The 17105-nt window shown below is 32.1% G+C and overlaps 1 protein-coding gene across 2 annotated transcripts in view; it reads right to left on the reverse strand.

Annotated features, from left to right (window-relative positions):
* raptor (regulatory associated protein of MTOR complex 1) overlaps positions 1-17105 on the reverse strand; it is a 120080-nt gene that overhangs the window by 58458 nt on the left and 44517 nt on the right. For both annotated transcript variants that reach the window (XM_076456173.1, XM_076456171.1), the window contains exons 8-10: positions 14834-15079; positions 10742-10919; positions 1167-1250 (exon numbers count right to left, since the gene is read on the reverse strand). In XM_076456173.1, coding sequence (XP_076312288.1) covers positions 1167-1250; positions 10742-10919; positions 14834-15079 — 508 coding nt within the window. The remainder of the gene's footprint in view (positions 1-1166; positions 1251-10741; positions 10920-14833; positions 15080-17105) is intronic.

A 17105-nucleotide genomic window follows, 5' to 3' on the forward strand; every position in this document is an offset into this window, starting at 1 on the left:
AAAGACTGGCACTGTAATGATCACTGGCATTGATCTATTCAGGTTAACTATAAAATCTGCTCTAGAACCCTTAATTTCTAGGAGCAGATGTATTATTTAAGAACCAGAATATGTTTCCACTGGTAGGTGATGATAGGGTAAATCACATTGTTCTGACAAGTGTACCAGATAAGGCACAGTTATCCTTTCGTGCAACTGAGCAGTAAACTTCCCTGCGTGAACCGCAATGTCAGTGGATGAAGGTAAAACTAATTATTTGTTCCCATACCTTTCAGCCATCAAGTAAGGTGCAGGCTCAAAAGCAACTAGGACCAACTGAAGGAAAAAAGAGCCTAGGGCAGTTTATCTCAAAATGGCCTCCAGAGAAGCCAAAGGAATAAAAAAAAAGGTTCAAGAAAAATTAATCTAAAGTTTTTCCAGAATGGCCAGTATTGTTCTCAACTTGCAGCTTCAAAGTCACCCAGAGGAACATCACCAAACCAAATATCTGTCTCCATCTCACTAAAATAAGCTCACTGAGAGTCTCAACGAAGAGTTACCCTCCTCCAGATTGTTAAGTGATGCTATATATTAGAGAGACCTTACTTGCCTTTGTGCCAGAAATAATAATCTAGAAATTCATACCATATATTAAGTTGTCAAATGAGAAAATCAACTAGGAAACACAAAGAATTCTTTGTTGAGAAGAAGTGCAAAAACTATCTGAATGAGGTGCTTATATATGATACTAGAACAGAGGGTACACTAATGAAGGTGTCATGAGACAAATATCACCAAGGGCAATTACATAGGATATAAAAGGCTAGCACAATTTTTTTTAAAATTTGACCAATGCTTGAATAGGTAAAGAAAGAAACACTAATAGTCAAGTAATAATTGTCATGAAATATGAAAATACTTAACATATTATCATATCATATCACAAGTTCTTTTACAAAAGTATTATATTCATATATAGAGAATAAAAATCTGCATCATTTCTTTACATTATTAGAAAATGAAAGACAATATTAACTAATGACAAGCTCATGTCAGTTAATATTTTATAAACACAAATGAAAGAGAAAAGAAGCACTTAACAAGCTGAATAAAAATGTAACCAGTATTACCTGCATTATAATCTGCTTAATTAATATAAGAAAATCTCAGGACTGATCCCTCCTTACCAGGTTAACTGCCCAAGGACCAAGATCAAGAAATCTACCAAGCAAATCCAATGCACGTACTCTATGTACTTGACTTAAAAGAACCTGCATGGAAAAAGTATAAATATGCTAATAAATACCATAATATACATATGGAAAAAAACTTAATCAATAATTAACCTTATGCACATTAATAAAATAAGACATAAAAATTACAGAAATTAAAAATTATATCAATACACATTTTAACAAGTCCTCTTTTTGACCAATAGCAGTGCACAAGAATTATTGTTATTAGCTTCCTATTAGACTTAAAAGTTGTAACACAGCTGACCAATTATGTAGAATTTTTGTTTTTTTCCAGTCACTATTATAAACCAAAATCATCTTACTTAACTAAATTTTAAGGGTATAATCTTAGTACTGAAATTATTTTCAAATGAATACAATGTAACAGCTAAGCACTACAATGTATATTCAAAAGACAGAGTGTGCCAATATTATATATCATTTTCTTTTCATAATTATAATTCTGGAACTTTTACAATAAAGAGTCCTCTGAAAACTTAAAAATGTAACAATATAAAACAAAGTAATTACCTTAACCCTCTTACCTTGGGTATCCTTTACTTTGCATGGCACAAGGTTTTAGCATATTTCTTTCAATATGTTATTTGCATTATACCAATTAACATAGCATAAACTCATAACTAATAATCCATAATTTAATGGTATACAAATTTTACCTTCTTAATTTTACAAGCCAATATTTTAATAAAAAATACACAATTTCTCCCTAGTATGACATATGATACATTTCCTCTAGGTATCATCTAGTCTCTACTTTATCCACCCACCATCCAGAAACTACAAAATTAAATTTAAATTACTCACTATAAAATCATCATTGCTCAGACAAACCATAATTTTTAGATCCTTTAATTTTGTTTGGTTATCAAGCTATCTGTATAATACCCGTAAACTAAACAATAGAAAGTCAAGGTTTTCATCTATCAAATGACATATAATATAACAATGTGTTTTCTGAACACAAATTGACTATTCTTACTTGCAACTCAATATGGAAATCACAAAGGCTAGCTATGATGCATTTGTAGTGGCTTCTGTTGCATAGTTAGAAAGCCAGAAAAATTGTAAATGCTAGAGGAAGTTCTCCGTTTTTTGCATGTTATGAATTTATTTTCTTTGATGTATTATTTAATTAGTTTAGAAAAGTAGGGTAAACCAAGTCAACTGTAATCATTCTAGAAAGAAAATGAGAGTAATTTAGATTTTGTTCAATTTTTTTTAATGGTTACAAGATCAGTCAAATTGACAAATCTTGTATAGAGTTAGAGTACAAAAAAATAATACATAAAATATAAAGTTTTACCAAAAACAAACATTTTAAATGCATGTAAGAGGTTTAAGAGATTACATAAATGTAATTTGACCTTTTTAAGATGAAGAGAAGTATTTTTAATCTTCATATGCAAAATCATTTTGTACACAAACTATTCAAAACAAATGCTCAATGTATTCAAGAACAAATCTTTTTTATAGTTTATTAAAAATACTTCACTAAAAAATATGATTTTTTGTATATGAAAGACTTATTATATTTTCTGAAACTCTGCCAAAGTTCATCAAGATATACACACTATATCAAATATTAGTATCAAATCTATAAAGATTATACAAGTACAAAAAGGTCATGTGGTCAGTCAAATTGACTGAGTCCATGTGAAGATAATTAAAGCCTAATAACTACTAATGTATTTATAAAAAACTGAATGTAACTGCACGACTAGAATATGAAGTGTCTGACGCATTTTCCCAAAAAGTTTCACAATGATTTTAGAACAGAGAATTGAAACTGCATGCAAAAAAGTAAAAAATGAAAAAAAAGAAATGAATACATATCTTCTTTAAAGTACAGTATATTTAAATAATTTATTTATTTCATTTTAACTGACCATAATCTATTTTACTGTTATTAAAAATCCTAAATAAAACATATCAAGTCTTAGCCATACTTTTGTGGCAGATACACAAATTCCCACTTGCTGTCATTATTCTTACTCTTAGTAGAATTATTTTCCATCATCATGGATATGTTCCTAGCTAAATAAAAGTGCCTTATTTGTATGAAGTTATAAATAAAAATACATTCTTATAATATTTTATTATTATCAATTGCACCACCTCTGAACCACATATATTCTTCACCCAACCACAAAATATGTAATAGACAAGAACAGAAAAAGAGAGAAGTGCATCGAAGTGGGAGACAACAATGGCAACATAGTGATCGCAACCATCAAATGTACAAGTAACTCAATCCCACAAGGTTCAGAAGTGGTTAAATCAATGAATGGACCCCTTGGTGTAGAGTGGCTATGGTGAAATAGACAGTATTCAGTAATTCAACTACATTCAAAGCCCACGTTGCTGGGAACCAACATCCACAAAGGGAAGGATAAGAATCATACTGTCTTCTTGTCAAGTTCAAGAGACCATTGGGTATCTAGAACCACTATGACTCCTGAGCATCATATCTTTGATTTATCGATCCATGTACCTGATATCTTGTATTGAAATGATGTCCATATCATATAAATTAACTCTCCAAACAACAAAACTAACAGGAATCATCAAAAAGCAATAACATCCTTGGCTTAAAATACAATGAGGAATAGCAACAAGTACAGAATCAGAACACTCCTCCTTACCTCCACTGTGACCCACAACACATTAGGAATATGATCAAAAGAGGAATACAGACAAACATGGGAGGACTTATGTTGGTTCTACTCTAAATCCAAAATCCAGCCACAGGATACCAATATTCATGCAGAGTTAAAGAGAGGGCTCCCAATTAAAGAGGTGAACTACAATTTGATGTTTCACTCCTTTATGTTTGTATAATGCATATTGGAGGATATCACATCATCTACACAAACAAAACTTCACTACCCTAGACTGCACTGAATTATTGTAGCCATCTTTGTGTGGAATCCATTCAAAATAGTGCTTCCATGATCAACCATCCCAGTGACTTGAAACTGGAAAGTGGTAAGGAGTTCCATACTCCCTTTGAAGAGAAGTGGGTGAGAACACATTGGAGAGTTATCACCTGAGACAGCACAACAGATGACTGTGAATCCCTATTTTGAAAAGCAGGTCATATCAATTCATTCAATACAATGCATGGCAGGGATGGGAAACTATCCCCTTCTGCTTTATTCATGCAGTCCATATGTAAAACAGTGCAGAATGGACAAGCTTATGAAGCAGTGACATTATGAGGTTATTCACCTGTGAGCAATCTTCTGAAACACCCCATCTCAACAGTGAGCATTGCAAAGCTATGAAATACAAATCTAAAGTCAACACGGTTGTATAGTAGATTTCAAACCAAAGAATACCTGGTCAGGCACTAATCACCAGAAAATGGGATCCATATAATAAATAAATGAAAAAATAAAAAATGAATATAAACTAACCCAAACTTACACTGAAAACTGAAGAATGGTCACAGATAGCAGGTGAAAACCCAAAAAGAAGAAACTGCAATATGATGTAAATACTGGAAGATTAGCATATTAAGTATATTCCACATGCCTCCAAAGGGGACATGCAAGAGAAAAGGTGAGGTATTAAAACTGAAGAAAAGACACCCTGAACAAATTCCAGTGGGAAGGAAACAAAGAGGAATATTTCAATTGAATCAAAATTCGAATCCAAATGGTGAAAGTAGAAGGGGAAGGAACATGAACAAAGGAAGACTGTCAAGGGAAAAAAGAGTCATGAACGAGCACCATGGAAGGAAGCTGTGCTGGCAAAATAGCAACAATGGGTACGTACCAGACATAGAAGTCTATCTGGACTGAGATGAGAGTAAAGATTTAAAATAGAAGTAAGTGGAACAGGCAAAAAAGCAGAGTTACCCTCCATAGCCATCTAGGTTTTAGAGAGGAAGGAGCAGTCTTGATAAAGGAGAAGAAAGGTAGAGTAAAAAAGCATATGTAAAACATCAATAGCAAGCAAAGCAAACCTTCAACATATAGAGGTTAAAAGGAGAAGGAAATATGTTTTAAGGGAAAGTTGAAATCTGGAACACAAGAAAACAGGTTCAAATGCAGGTAACATGAAGGAATGGAGAACCACATTAATATTCCAGTCTGGAGGATTAGATCATCTGGGGGATGATAAATCCAGAATGAATGCAACAACACAGTAAGGATAGGGGAACAAAACATTGATGATATCTCAAAAAAGAAAGATACAAGATAAGGCAGATCAATAACCTGAGAGCAATGAGACTGAAGACACCCAGTTAAAAAGCCATGTGAGAAACTCAAGCACATAAGCCATAGTAGGTCTGTTCATGGGAGAATTGCAAATGCTGTGGAATACCTTACCTTAGTTCTGACATACTGCCACTGAATAAGAACATCTGGAATAAGCCAAAAGGAAAACTACTTGATGGAAGAAACCTGATCTCCTTGCCAAAGACTAGATAAAAGCTAGGTGGGAAGATAAAGGACATGAATGACTGGAAGTAGAACCACTGACCAAGGTTGACAAGAAGGGAAGGAACCAAGGAGACAAGTATGGGAGGAGAATTGCAGTTGTAACTGTGGAAATCATAGTTATACTAGCCTATAAGAAAGATTAGAAGGTCCTGACACAAAGTGGAATTGATGATGAAAACCATCTGATGAAGTACTCGGGTATAAGACAAACATACAGGATTTGGTGTGACAAATCATGGCTGAAGGCATCATCAGCCAAAGTCCAAGGAGAAGGTACCAGGGGCCAAAAGAGGGATACAAGGGCTATGGCAAATGCATCTACATTGAGAAAACTTCACAGACTGCAAAGCCACCAGAACTTGAGGGTATATAAAGACTACTCTGTTGGTGAAAGTTTGTATGGACAGGAAAGACAATGCACTAATAGATTGAAAGCAACTGAAATGTGACATGCAATATGATAAATGTGATATATGTGTACACAACATAGGAGATGCAATGTTTAAAAACATAAGAGATCTTGACTGGGTGCCTCCTTGCAAACTCATATGTGAAACTACCATAGAATTGTCGGAATGAATCATCACTAGACAATGTTTAGTGACAGGAAGGTAGTGACTGAAGTCCCAACAAACTTTAAGGATATTGATGTGCAAATACTTTTCACCAACAGTTCAAAAACCCAAAGCCTCTTGGTGAATGACCCACGCACCCTAGCTCTAAAGCAATGTGTTCATGAACAAATGTAATCCCAGAAAAGGAGGAAGGAGTAGAATGTCTGCCAATGTATAGCACATGTCCAACCACCAAAGCAAGTCATCTATCAGAATATCAAGAAGGGTAACGGGAGCTGCAAAGGGATCCCAAGTAAGGTTCCATTAATTTTGAAGAGCCCACTAAAGGGAGTATATGTATGTGCATTACCAAGAGTTTTCTTGGGGTTTTCCACACCTGAGTTTTCCTGGGATAACAAAAGGACTGGAATTAAAACCTGGTGAAGGACGTAGAACAGGTTTGATGAACTGCTGAGATAGTAGGTGTCTTGATCCACCTTCAAAAGACACTGGCTAGTCATTGTATCCTGAAATGGAGGGAAGGAAATGGATAATGGAAACACGGGAGGTGGGGAAGAAAAAGGATCATAAATTCTTCTGATAAAACTTGAAGAACCCAATTAACTGTGATGGAAGGATGCCAGTAATGAAAAAAATTGGCATGTTGACTTCCCACTAGACTAGAACCCACAGAGCACTCACCGAGGCTGTTGGCAACATAATGCTTGTCATCAAGAAAATGATGAAATAAGGTACCCAAGAAGGGATGGGGCAAGGGCTGGGAAAGGGAAGGACAGTAAAGAGATTTACAGGAGGTTAGTGTGCCACACCCTAAAAAGGCAAAGGGGAACTTAACAATTATTGGTAAAAAAAAGGACAGTTTTCACAATGATATGCAAGGGCAAACTGATCCAAAGCCCATGGGGGGAGGGGGGTTGAAGCATGCTAATCCTGTCACTTAATTGCAAAATAGTCAGCATGTACCTAAATATTTGAGAAAGAACCAAATAGGGATGTAAAGAATGTAAATTCATGTAAAATATGAGTAAGGAATAAAACATCACATACCTCAGAAATAAATCCAAAAATACCATAAGAGACTAAATTGAAAAGACACAGCAAGCTCAGGAAGTACAAGTAGGTGATCTAGGAAAGTAGGGTGAGATTTAGAGATAGAGGTTGATTAACATAATGTTCAATCTCCCAGCAAATAAATGTAAATAATCCCCTGCTAGGTCACCTGCACTTGAGGCCTGGGAAAAAGAATTAGTCACAGATGTGATACACAAAGTTGTAACTGAACTTTAGGACACACAAGTAAGATGAGTCAACCAAAAATCACGAATATGAATAATGATGCAACTGCAATAAACTGAGTTTGTGAAGTGAAAGAACAGTCTAAAGAAACTTGGAAATAACATAAATGAAAACTACTTCACGAGTATACTAAAGACGAACGAGAAACTTGAAACACATATGACTACAGAGGGAGTGATATGATGTGCTCCTATCAGTGAATAAGTGACAAATGAGGATTTACATGAGACATTGAACAAGAACAGCAATTCTTATGAGAAGAGGGAAGTGCTGTGAGAAATTTGTATTGTTTCCTTTTAATGCATTTACTGTATTCAGTCCAAATCTAAATGCTCTTAACCTACAATATCCCAATAAATATATGTAGAATGTCAAGTTAAAACACTTCCCAAAATGCATATGCATAATTAACTGTATTTTTACCAGCAAAATTATTTATGTTCAGATATTTTTTAATCATTTCTTTGTGGATAAACCTGTTGACTGTGGTGAGTGAAATGCATGCTTACACTGCCTAAAAAATTCCTTATATGAACAAAACATGCCTTTCAATGTTACATTAACTAAAAGGTTAAAATTTAGATGAATTATTATACTAACATTTTAAATTTTACACTAAAAAAAGACAAAATATTTTTGTATATATACAAACAAATAACAATTATCTTTTTTAAATGACATAAATGTTAATTGAAAAAGTTACTGGTTTCATATCATTACACTATATAATTTTCTCACATTGTTCCTAATCCATACAGCAAAAAAATAAGTAAAAATAACATTAGCACTTCATGGTTCTCTTTGCTGCACTTTGTCAAAGGTATTAAGGTTAAAGGTTAAAAAATATATACATCTGAACAATGATCTGCCCACTTAGATATTTCTACGGTGATTCATGAAAAAAATATTTCATAGCTTTGTAGTCTAGCAGAAACATTAGCACAAACATTACTGAACATTTGTTCATGAATAAGTTTTATTTCTTTAATAAACACAAAAAAATATTTTGTTTGTAAAAAAGTCATATCTATTCCATCAGTACATTCCATATATTGATTCATCAAATTGTTTAAACACTCTTAGGTTCAAATTATATTATTTCTAACAATGCCAAATATTTACTCACTCTGAATTAGGACAAATAGAGTATGCTTATGGTAAGAGGACGTTAATTTGATTATTTCTCAATAATGTGAAAAAAAATGGAACTTTGATCAATTAGAATAATTCTAAAGAATAGGGCAACAGCGAAATTCCACTTGGAGACTGGATAATATGGATCATAAAATAAATTAAAATATTAAGTGTCTATAAAACACTTGATAAACACAGAGCTAGGTCTAATTTTTGTCCCTTTTAAATATATATTTATACAGGTTCCTCTAATTCTTTTCAGCTCAGTAACTCGTATTTTTTGACAGCAAATTAGATTAAATTTCAAAATATTCTGTCTTAACTAACTCTTTATATTGCTTACAAAAATAAAAAAACACTAACTGAAACATTTATATTTGAGATGTTTGTAGTAACAAAAAGTATGAAGCTTTTAGTTTTACAGTTTCTGAACTTCTAAAGTAAACAGTCATAAATATATTGACTGAAAAATGGTGATATTTTATTTCTCACAATCTATTTACCATGCAGGAAATCTTCTTCCCTAAGGATTGTAAATTTTTAAGCTTTTAATTGTTACATTTAAATTTTTTTTATCACAAGCCTCCAAAAAATTTAACTACATGAAGGTTTCATATTTTTTATATGCCACATTAAAAGAAATTAATTTGATTGTTTCATTTATTCGTTTACTTGATACAATTACTTTAACAGTTGGTTTTTGCTTTACAAAACCTCTGGTTAGTATTTTAAAGCTATGGAGTCTTAGCCCCATTATGAAATTATAGATCAGTGATGAAGAGATTGAACAGCTATATGTATTTCTAAAAAGAGAACAGAGGTAAACTTCATAAATAAGTTACAATAAGAGAAATATACTGTCTGTTTAATTTAGTTTTAATAATATAAATTTCTTTGTAAAATTTTAGTCAACAAAGCAGACTAGCAAATAAATTCATTAGCTGTTTGACTGTGTTACTGCTATTGATTTGTTTGTTTGTTTTGAATATTGAGCAAAGCTAACCAAGGACTATTTGTGCTAGCCATCCATAATTTAGCAATGTAAGACTAAAGGGAAGGCAGCTAGTCATCACCACCCACCACAAACTCTTGGGCTACTCTTTTACTAATGAACAGTAGGATTGGCCATGTAATAAAACCCCCATGGCTGAATACGAGTCAAGTGCCCTAACCATCTGGCCATGCTTGGCCTTACTGCTATTCAAGAAGTATGTGTGAAACTTATATTTCATATCAATAGTTATGATTGCACTGCATAGTACATAGTCATGTTGTGGTTTTATTTCATTATAAACTGTAAACTTACCAAGGAAATTTAGGAAATTTAACTAACATTCAGTGGTTTATCATACTTTATGTTTAAAGTGCATGTATATATCAGATATGTGAATACTTAGAAGCTATTAACTTTTACAAATGAACAATGGATATACGACGTCACTGGGCTTAAACTGGCTAAAACAAACATGCATAAAATCAAGTGTGAAAATGCTAACAACAACATGAGCCTGAATCACATGTTAAGTAATGATACATGAAATAAAGAGAACCATACTGATTAACTCCATACAACAACAAAGTAAAATGTGTCTCTTGTTTTATGTATATCTTACTATTAACAAATTATTGTTTGTTACTTTTTAATTTGTTTCTGAAACAAATTCTACAGCACATTCTAAAATAGATGAAAAAATATACTGAACTGTTAAGTTTGTACAGTTTTATCTCAAGAAAGATAAAGAGGAAAAAAGGCTAATTAGAGAAGCAGAAAATATATAAGACAATACAATCTGTAAACATAATTCTGGTAGTACTGGCATAACAAAAGCATCAAGAATTGTATTGGTCTTCTGTTTAAAACTACTCTGCAACGTAGTCTGATATATGGTTTATAATACTGCAGTAGAGCAACATTCTGATATCTGATAAAAAAATCATTGGATATTTGGACATACAATATATATCTGATACATAATAAATATGGATTGTAAATTTACAATCACCAGAATAATCTTGAATTAAGTCTATATGAATACTGTAAGATCATACCAACCTGTAAAACAATGGGAAGTTGTTCTGGGGGATTCTGGGTCTCTGATCCAAAATTCAACCACACCTGAAATGCTGTTAGCTGTTCAGCAAAAAAAGGGCTGTGCCGAAATACTGCAGTTCCTGCCAGGATATCTGGAAGTTGAGATAGGCAAATATCTACAGCTAAGTCCCATGCTTGCCTGAAAGTTCATATTAATAATAAAAAGAAATTGTATTACTTTGTGTTCGAAATTACAGTTTTGATAGTAATGACAAAAATACTGTGTTATAAACCATAATAATTCAAGGAACTGCTGCAATCTAATGGAAGACACTTAGGATCAGTGAATAAATGTCAATGTCAGGATTCATGTAATATCTCAATAAAACATGTAGAAAAAGTTTTACACCAAATTTATGTTCATAGGAACAACAAAATTAAAATGGCAAATGTTTCAATTTTGTTCTTAAAGGTTAATAAACACTGAGGAAACTTTAGCATTTTTAAATTTTTGCCAGTAATACATTCCATTTTTTTGTTTTTTCAGAAATAATACTGTATAAAATTCAAATAAAATCATAATCTACATGAAATATTCTTATAGTTAGAGGTCAAACATGTTAAAATTACTTTAATGATCACCTTATTCCCATTTGCAAAAAATGTTTTTCTTTCACTATGACGTCTTCTTTAGACAACATACAAGATTTTTTTAATTTTGCGAAAAGCTACTTGAGGGCTATCTGTGCTAGCTGTCCCCAGTTTAGCAGTGTAAGACTAGAGGGAAGGCAGCTAGTCATCACCACCCACTGCCAACTCTTAGGCCACTCTTTTACCAAGAAATAGTGGGATTGACCATCACATTATAATGCCCACCCAGGTGAAAGGGTGAGCATGTTTGGTGCAACAGAGATTCAAACCCATGATCCTCAGATTACAAGTAAAATGCCTTAACCCACCTGGCCATGCTGGGCCAACATATAAGAATTAGCAATTTTGTTTTTATGGCCCCTACAAACTTGAAATTAGTATCAAATATTAAATTCTTTTCTATATATATATTTCAGTGAGATACTAGTTGCACATTAATTTTGATAATGAATTTTGGTCAATGATCTTCCAGTTCTTTAGATTTATCTGGTATTAATTATTATACTATTAAATATATGTCACCAATTAAACTGGCATTAGTTGTCATGCCATTTATGTCATTAGTTATCTTCTTATACTTTCTTAAAAATAAAAAAATATTTAGCATATTTACTTTATAAACACAGGTACTTCTCCAACATCATCTATAGACAATATGATGTTTAAAAAAAAATCTAGGTTCAAGAATTATAGAGATGAAATAAAAACCAAATGACAGAGCACTTTCAAAAGGTGGACATTTTGAAAGCATTTGCATTTTATTTCATCAACTACAGTCAATACATACAGATTTTGAGTGAAAACAATCAGGTAGTGCATGTTAGCATACAAGTACATATAATTTTTATTCTCAAGTTATTTTGATGTCCAAGAGCAAAAAAATAAATTGAGCATTTAATTAATTAATAAGTACATTTTTCATATTAACTTTGAAGACAAAATCTTACAGCAGGTATCCCAGAAATCTTTCAGACTAAAATGCTGAGACTACCGAAAGAGAACTAAACATTACATATCAGGCAAGAGGAAACTTACCTACACAAATATATTTGTCACAGTCCTCAAAATAATTACAAATATTCTGTTTCAATATATTTAGAAGAGAAAAGTTTTCAAAAGTAGGCTGTCCAACCCTAAAGTCTTGGCACTCATTTAAATTAATAGCCAGTATCATGTGAAAATTCTTTATTTCCTCAACCTGGCTTCATCAAGAGTTAGACACCCTACAACAGAAGCCCAGTCTTAACAGAACAAACAGTAGATATAATTAAAAATAATAATAATGTGTTCTTACAATGTGTCTGATTGAATCATGTTATCAACAATATAAAAATTAATAATGAACATAACAGATGTACAACAATAATATAAGTCTAGTAAAGAAATCACTAATTTAAAAGCAAAAACAAAAGGATGAGTCATGTTAGTCATTCACATCTAATAATTATATAGAGATAAACTGTAAACATTGTTATCAACACACAAAAACTGTTTAGAGAAGAAATTGTGGAAGGTATTAAAATGCCCATACACAGATCTAAAATTTAAAATCAGAAACTTTCTATCTCTGCTGACTAAATGCTCCTGAGAATTGATGTGAAGGAGCTTTTTGTAGTTCTGTCCAGGAAACCATTTTATTTTTGTTTTAATGTTAAAAACATCATAAAATTTGGACAAACTATGCCCATTAGTAGAATATGCAGCAACTGTAATCTTATCAACATCCTCCATTATCATTGCATGGATATGTTTTGTGCAATGCTCTTTTCTAAGTCTCTGAGTTTTACTAATATATTTTACATTACAAATGTCATGAGATAGTGTAAATTCCACCTTTCTCCATATATTTATTCAGAAGTCTGTGATGCAGCTGTTATGGTAATTATTATAGGGTTTAAATGTTGAGCATATTACATGCAATTTAAGCAAATGTCCAAGTTTTTTGTTTATCACATATGTAGGCAAACCAGAATCCTTCACAACATCCTTAATGATAATTATTAATCTTAGAATTAGTAAATTAAAAACATTTTCTTCTTGAGTCCTGTTCTTATTTCTTTGTTTGTCATAAGTGGTGAAAATTTTGTTAACTAATCTTTCAGGATAACCATTTGATTTCAAAATTTCCCTTTTCACAATTGTGGTGACTTAGTAAACCTGGAAAGCCTTCATTCAGTATGGATAGAGGGATGTTATGGTAAACTTCTGTATGTGTACATGGACATTTTAATGCCTTCTACTTTGTTTTCTAACAAGCATGTACATGTGGTTGTAACTACATTTACAGTTTACTTCTACATTTTCATCATATTTGAATGTTCACATGAATCACATTTTTTTAAATAAATATTTTATTCACCAAGTTTATATTAATGTGATACATTTTTTTATCCTTTTATTGTTGATAATGTGATTGTTATTACTTGAGTTCTGTATCGTGTCTCCTCTGAAGAAGTCACAAGGTTAAATGTTAAAGAAATGAAGAATTTTTGCTGAATAATGGCTGTTTCTCTTCATGAAATATGTTTATTTTCAAGTGTGCACTATGCTATACAAATTCATCTGGACTTACATAATGCTGATGCCCAAGTTTCTAATTCTGGCACACATTTAAAATAAACATCACATTTTTAACTATTTTTATCATAATTTCTTAACTGCATTGCAAATTGAAAAAACCCAAAGAATAAAAATTCATAAAAAGTACCAAATCCTGCCATATTTGTAATTTCATAATTTATAGTATTCTCCACATATGAAAGGTGTCAAGTTTCCTATGAAGAGTTTTTAGGCATTTGAAATTAATTTTCACTTAATAAAATTTCCAAAAGTTTGGTCAACTTTTACAATTAAAATTAAATTTTAATATATTTAATATTTGATACAGTAAATTAAACTAAACAAATTCACAGTATAATACCTTCTCAATGTTTTAGTCACAATAAAATAGTACTCATCATGTTAAAAAAAACCTCTTCAATGATAACTCAATATAATTGGAATAATTACCACATGTAATTGTTTAACTAATTTTATAATCAATGTTTCACAATAAATTTTTAAAATTAGTTTTCTTGTACCTCGATAAAAGTCCATGGAAATTACCCAAAATAAAGTAAATTATAACTATCACTTCTTCAACGCCAGAAACGTGAGTGGTAAAAAAGTCTGCTTTCTTGAATACCTTTTTTCATAAAGCAGAGCATAAAAATAATATGTAAATTTTATAATATGGTAACTTTCCCTTACAAGTTTCAAAGAAATGAGTATGTGTAAGCTGTAAGATGGCTTAATGATATGCAAAGAATAAACTGTTTTCTGAAAACACAATTATCTTTCTCTTTTTTGTCGTATATTTTCTCACTACCAATTCTGTTTTTCTTTTTTATTACTGATTTGAACTTATCACTTTTTGTCACCATACTTAAGATACGTTTCACTAGAATAATTAAAAACACTGACCACATGGGATGATGATATGTTGGTGGCAACTTTGGACTGGATACAGGATTGCAATTGTAAGAACGCATTATTCTTTCAGCAAGGAGAAAATTTCTGAAAAGACTTGCTACCAGTAAGTCCTGCCTGAATAGCTTCTGAAAGAGATCTTTTGGAAGAACATTCCATGCTATGGTGTCTGTGATTCCAGTGAATATCCAGTTAAGTTCCCCAAGCATGGTCCTTCGATCATTAAGTTGTCCTGGAATTCTAGAATTTTATTTTTTATTTTAATAGGATGCTCTAACATAAAAAAGTGATTTTAATTTTTACAGATACGACTAAGACAATATTTAATATAATGTCATAATTTTTGTTACACAATTCAGTAAAATTATTTGGTTTTGAACTATTACCTAGGTAACCCCAAATGTTTAACACAAGAAGCCAAGTGCAACACTTCTCTGAATACAAAACATTTTAATGGATTTTATACACAAAAGCAATTTGGTTGATAAATTTTAAGAAAACAAAAAATTGAACTCTAACAGATTTGTTATAATTCAGTAAGATTTTTTTCAAAACTTGTTTTTAAGTTATTATAAATTTTATACACTACACAGGAACAAATGTACACAAGGATCCACATGATTTTAAACAGAACAACTTTTCTTTGTGTTTGTTGACCATACAAATATGGTTTTAAGTTTGCAATAGAGATAAGTAAGGAAACTATTTTTTTAAATTGTTCTTGAATAAAAAATATAAAAATTCATTGTTTCTGTACTTAAAAATACTCATTTCATCCTTACTATGCATCAAACAAAACCTAAAAACCTTTTTTTAAGAAGCAATACAAATATAAAAATAACCAAATACAACATGTCACTATCATTAAGATCACCTGGTAAAAATAGTTAAACAGTTAGAAAAAACAGAAGTACAAATAGAACTATCAACAAATGTTGTTGCACCCACAAAATTAAAAAATGAAAAACTTTAAACAACATAACAGACCTTGTATAATGGAAGTTATAATTTTCTTATAATGAAAATGTATTTCTGATAGGCACTTACTTCATCTTGCAAGATTACCCATTCTTGTTCAGTGCTGCCTTCTATATGCAAATGTTTTCTTTATGCATGTCACAAAGCCTTGAGGTGCCCCCTTGTTTGATTTTGTATATTCCAATGTGTCTGTCATGAAAATTCTTATTCATCATACATCAATCAATAGTAGCATACCGTGCTCATGTGACAAATGACTTCCTCTACACTCCTCTACCAAACTTTTACTAAGAAGTTTGACAGAAGGTGTGAGCACTGAAAAAGGGAAGATGAAAGATGGGAGGTGTGAATGGAGGTAAATACCTGTCAGAAATACATTTTCAATATAGGAAAATTGTAACTCTAACACAGTACTTAACTCCTCTTATAAGATTAGTAAGAATCCAACATTAAGGAGGAGGGCCAATGCAAAGGAATAACAAAAGCATCACCAAAAAACATCTGAGGAATACCCCTGACTGTAAGGAAAAAAAGAGACCCAGAGATCAGAGGGAAACTGCACCACTTCTAAGCCAGGTATACTCTTTGCCCATATGTATAACTCATAAAATACAAGGGCAGAAAATGTGAGGTGTAAAATGGTTAGGGAATGTTGGACCATACTTAGCAAGTCAACTACATTCAAAACTTCCTCTACTGGGTACCAACATCAATGCATTTTCACCTCTTAGGGAAGCACCTGAAAGCAGATGTGTAAATGAATGAGGGGGAGGATGTAGCAGCTTAGTCCAGATACCAGTGCAGCTCATCTCCAAGGGAAGGCAGAAGGTAAATGGTGGCAAATGAAGATCCCATTGCAAGCAGTAAGTGACCGGGCTGAGAAAGTACAATGAACTGAAGAGTTCAAAGAATGTAGATGTGAAGGAGATGATAGTGTGTGACTGATTTGGGTGTTGAAGAAGACTCCCAAATGCAGAGGGATTGGGTGGGTCAAAGTAAGAACCTTTCTAAAGTAAAAAAAAACAGTCCTTAAAGATGCTCATAAAGGAGGTCATAAGTGTGAGCGGTTGACACCTACTCAGAATGAGCTAAAAGAAGCTACAAGTCTAGGTAATAATGAAATCACAATACCATATTCTGAAAATTATGAGAAAAAAAGGCTCATGATGTGACAAAACACCTATGGAGTTAAGACAAGACCAAAGTGTGTGCCTAAAATAGGTAAACCACCATAAGATAGAAAAATCGAAAGGTAGAAACTGAAGTACTAATGACATGTGGAGGTAAG

The sequence above is a fragment of the Tachypleus tridentatus genome, chromosome 9 (assembly GCF_004210375.1).
Source record: "Tachypleus tridentatus isolate NWPU-2018 chromosome 9, ASM421037v1, whole genome shotgun sequence".
Taxonomy (NCBI): domain Eukaryota; kingdom Metazoa; phylum Arthropoda; class Merostomata; order Xiphosura; family Limulidae; genus Tachypleus; species Tachypleus tridentatus.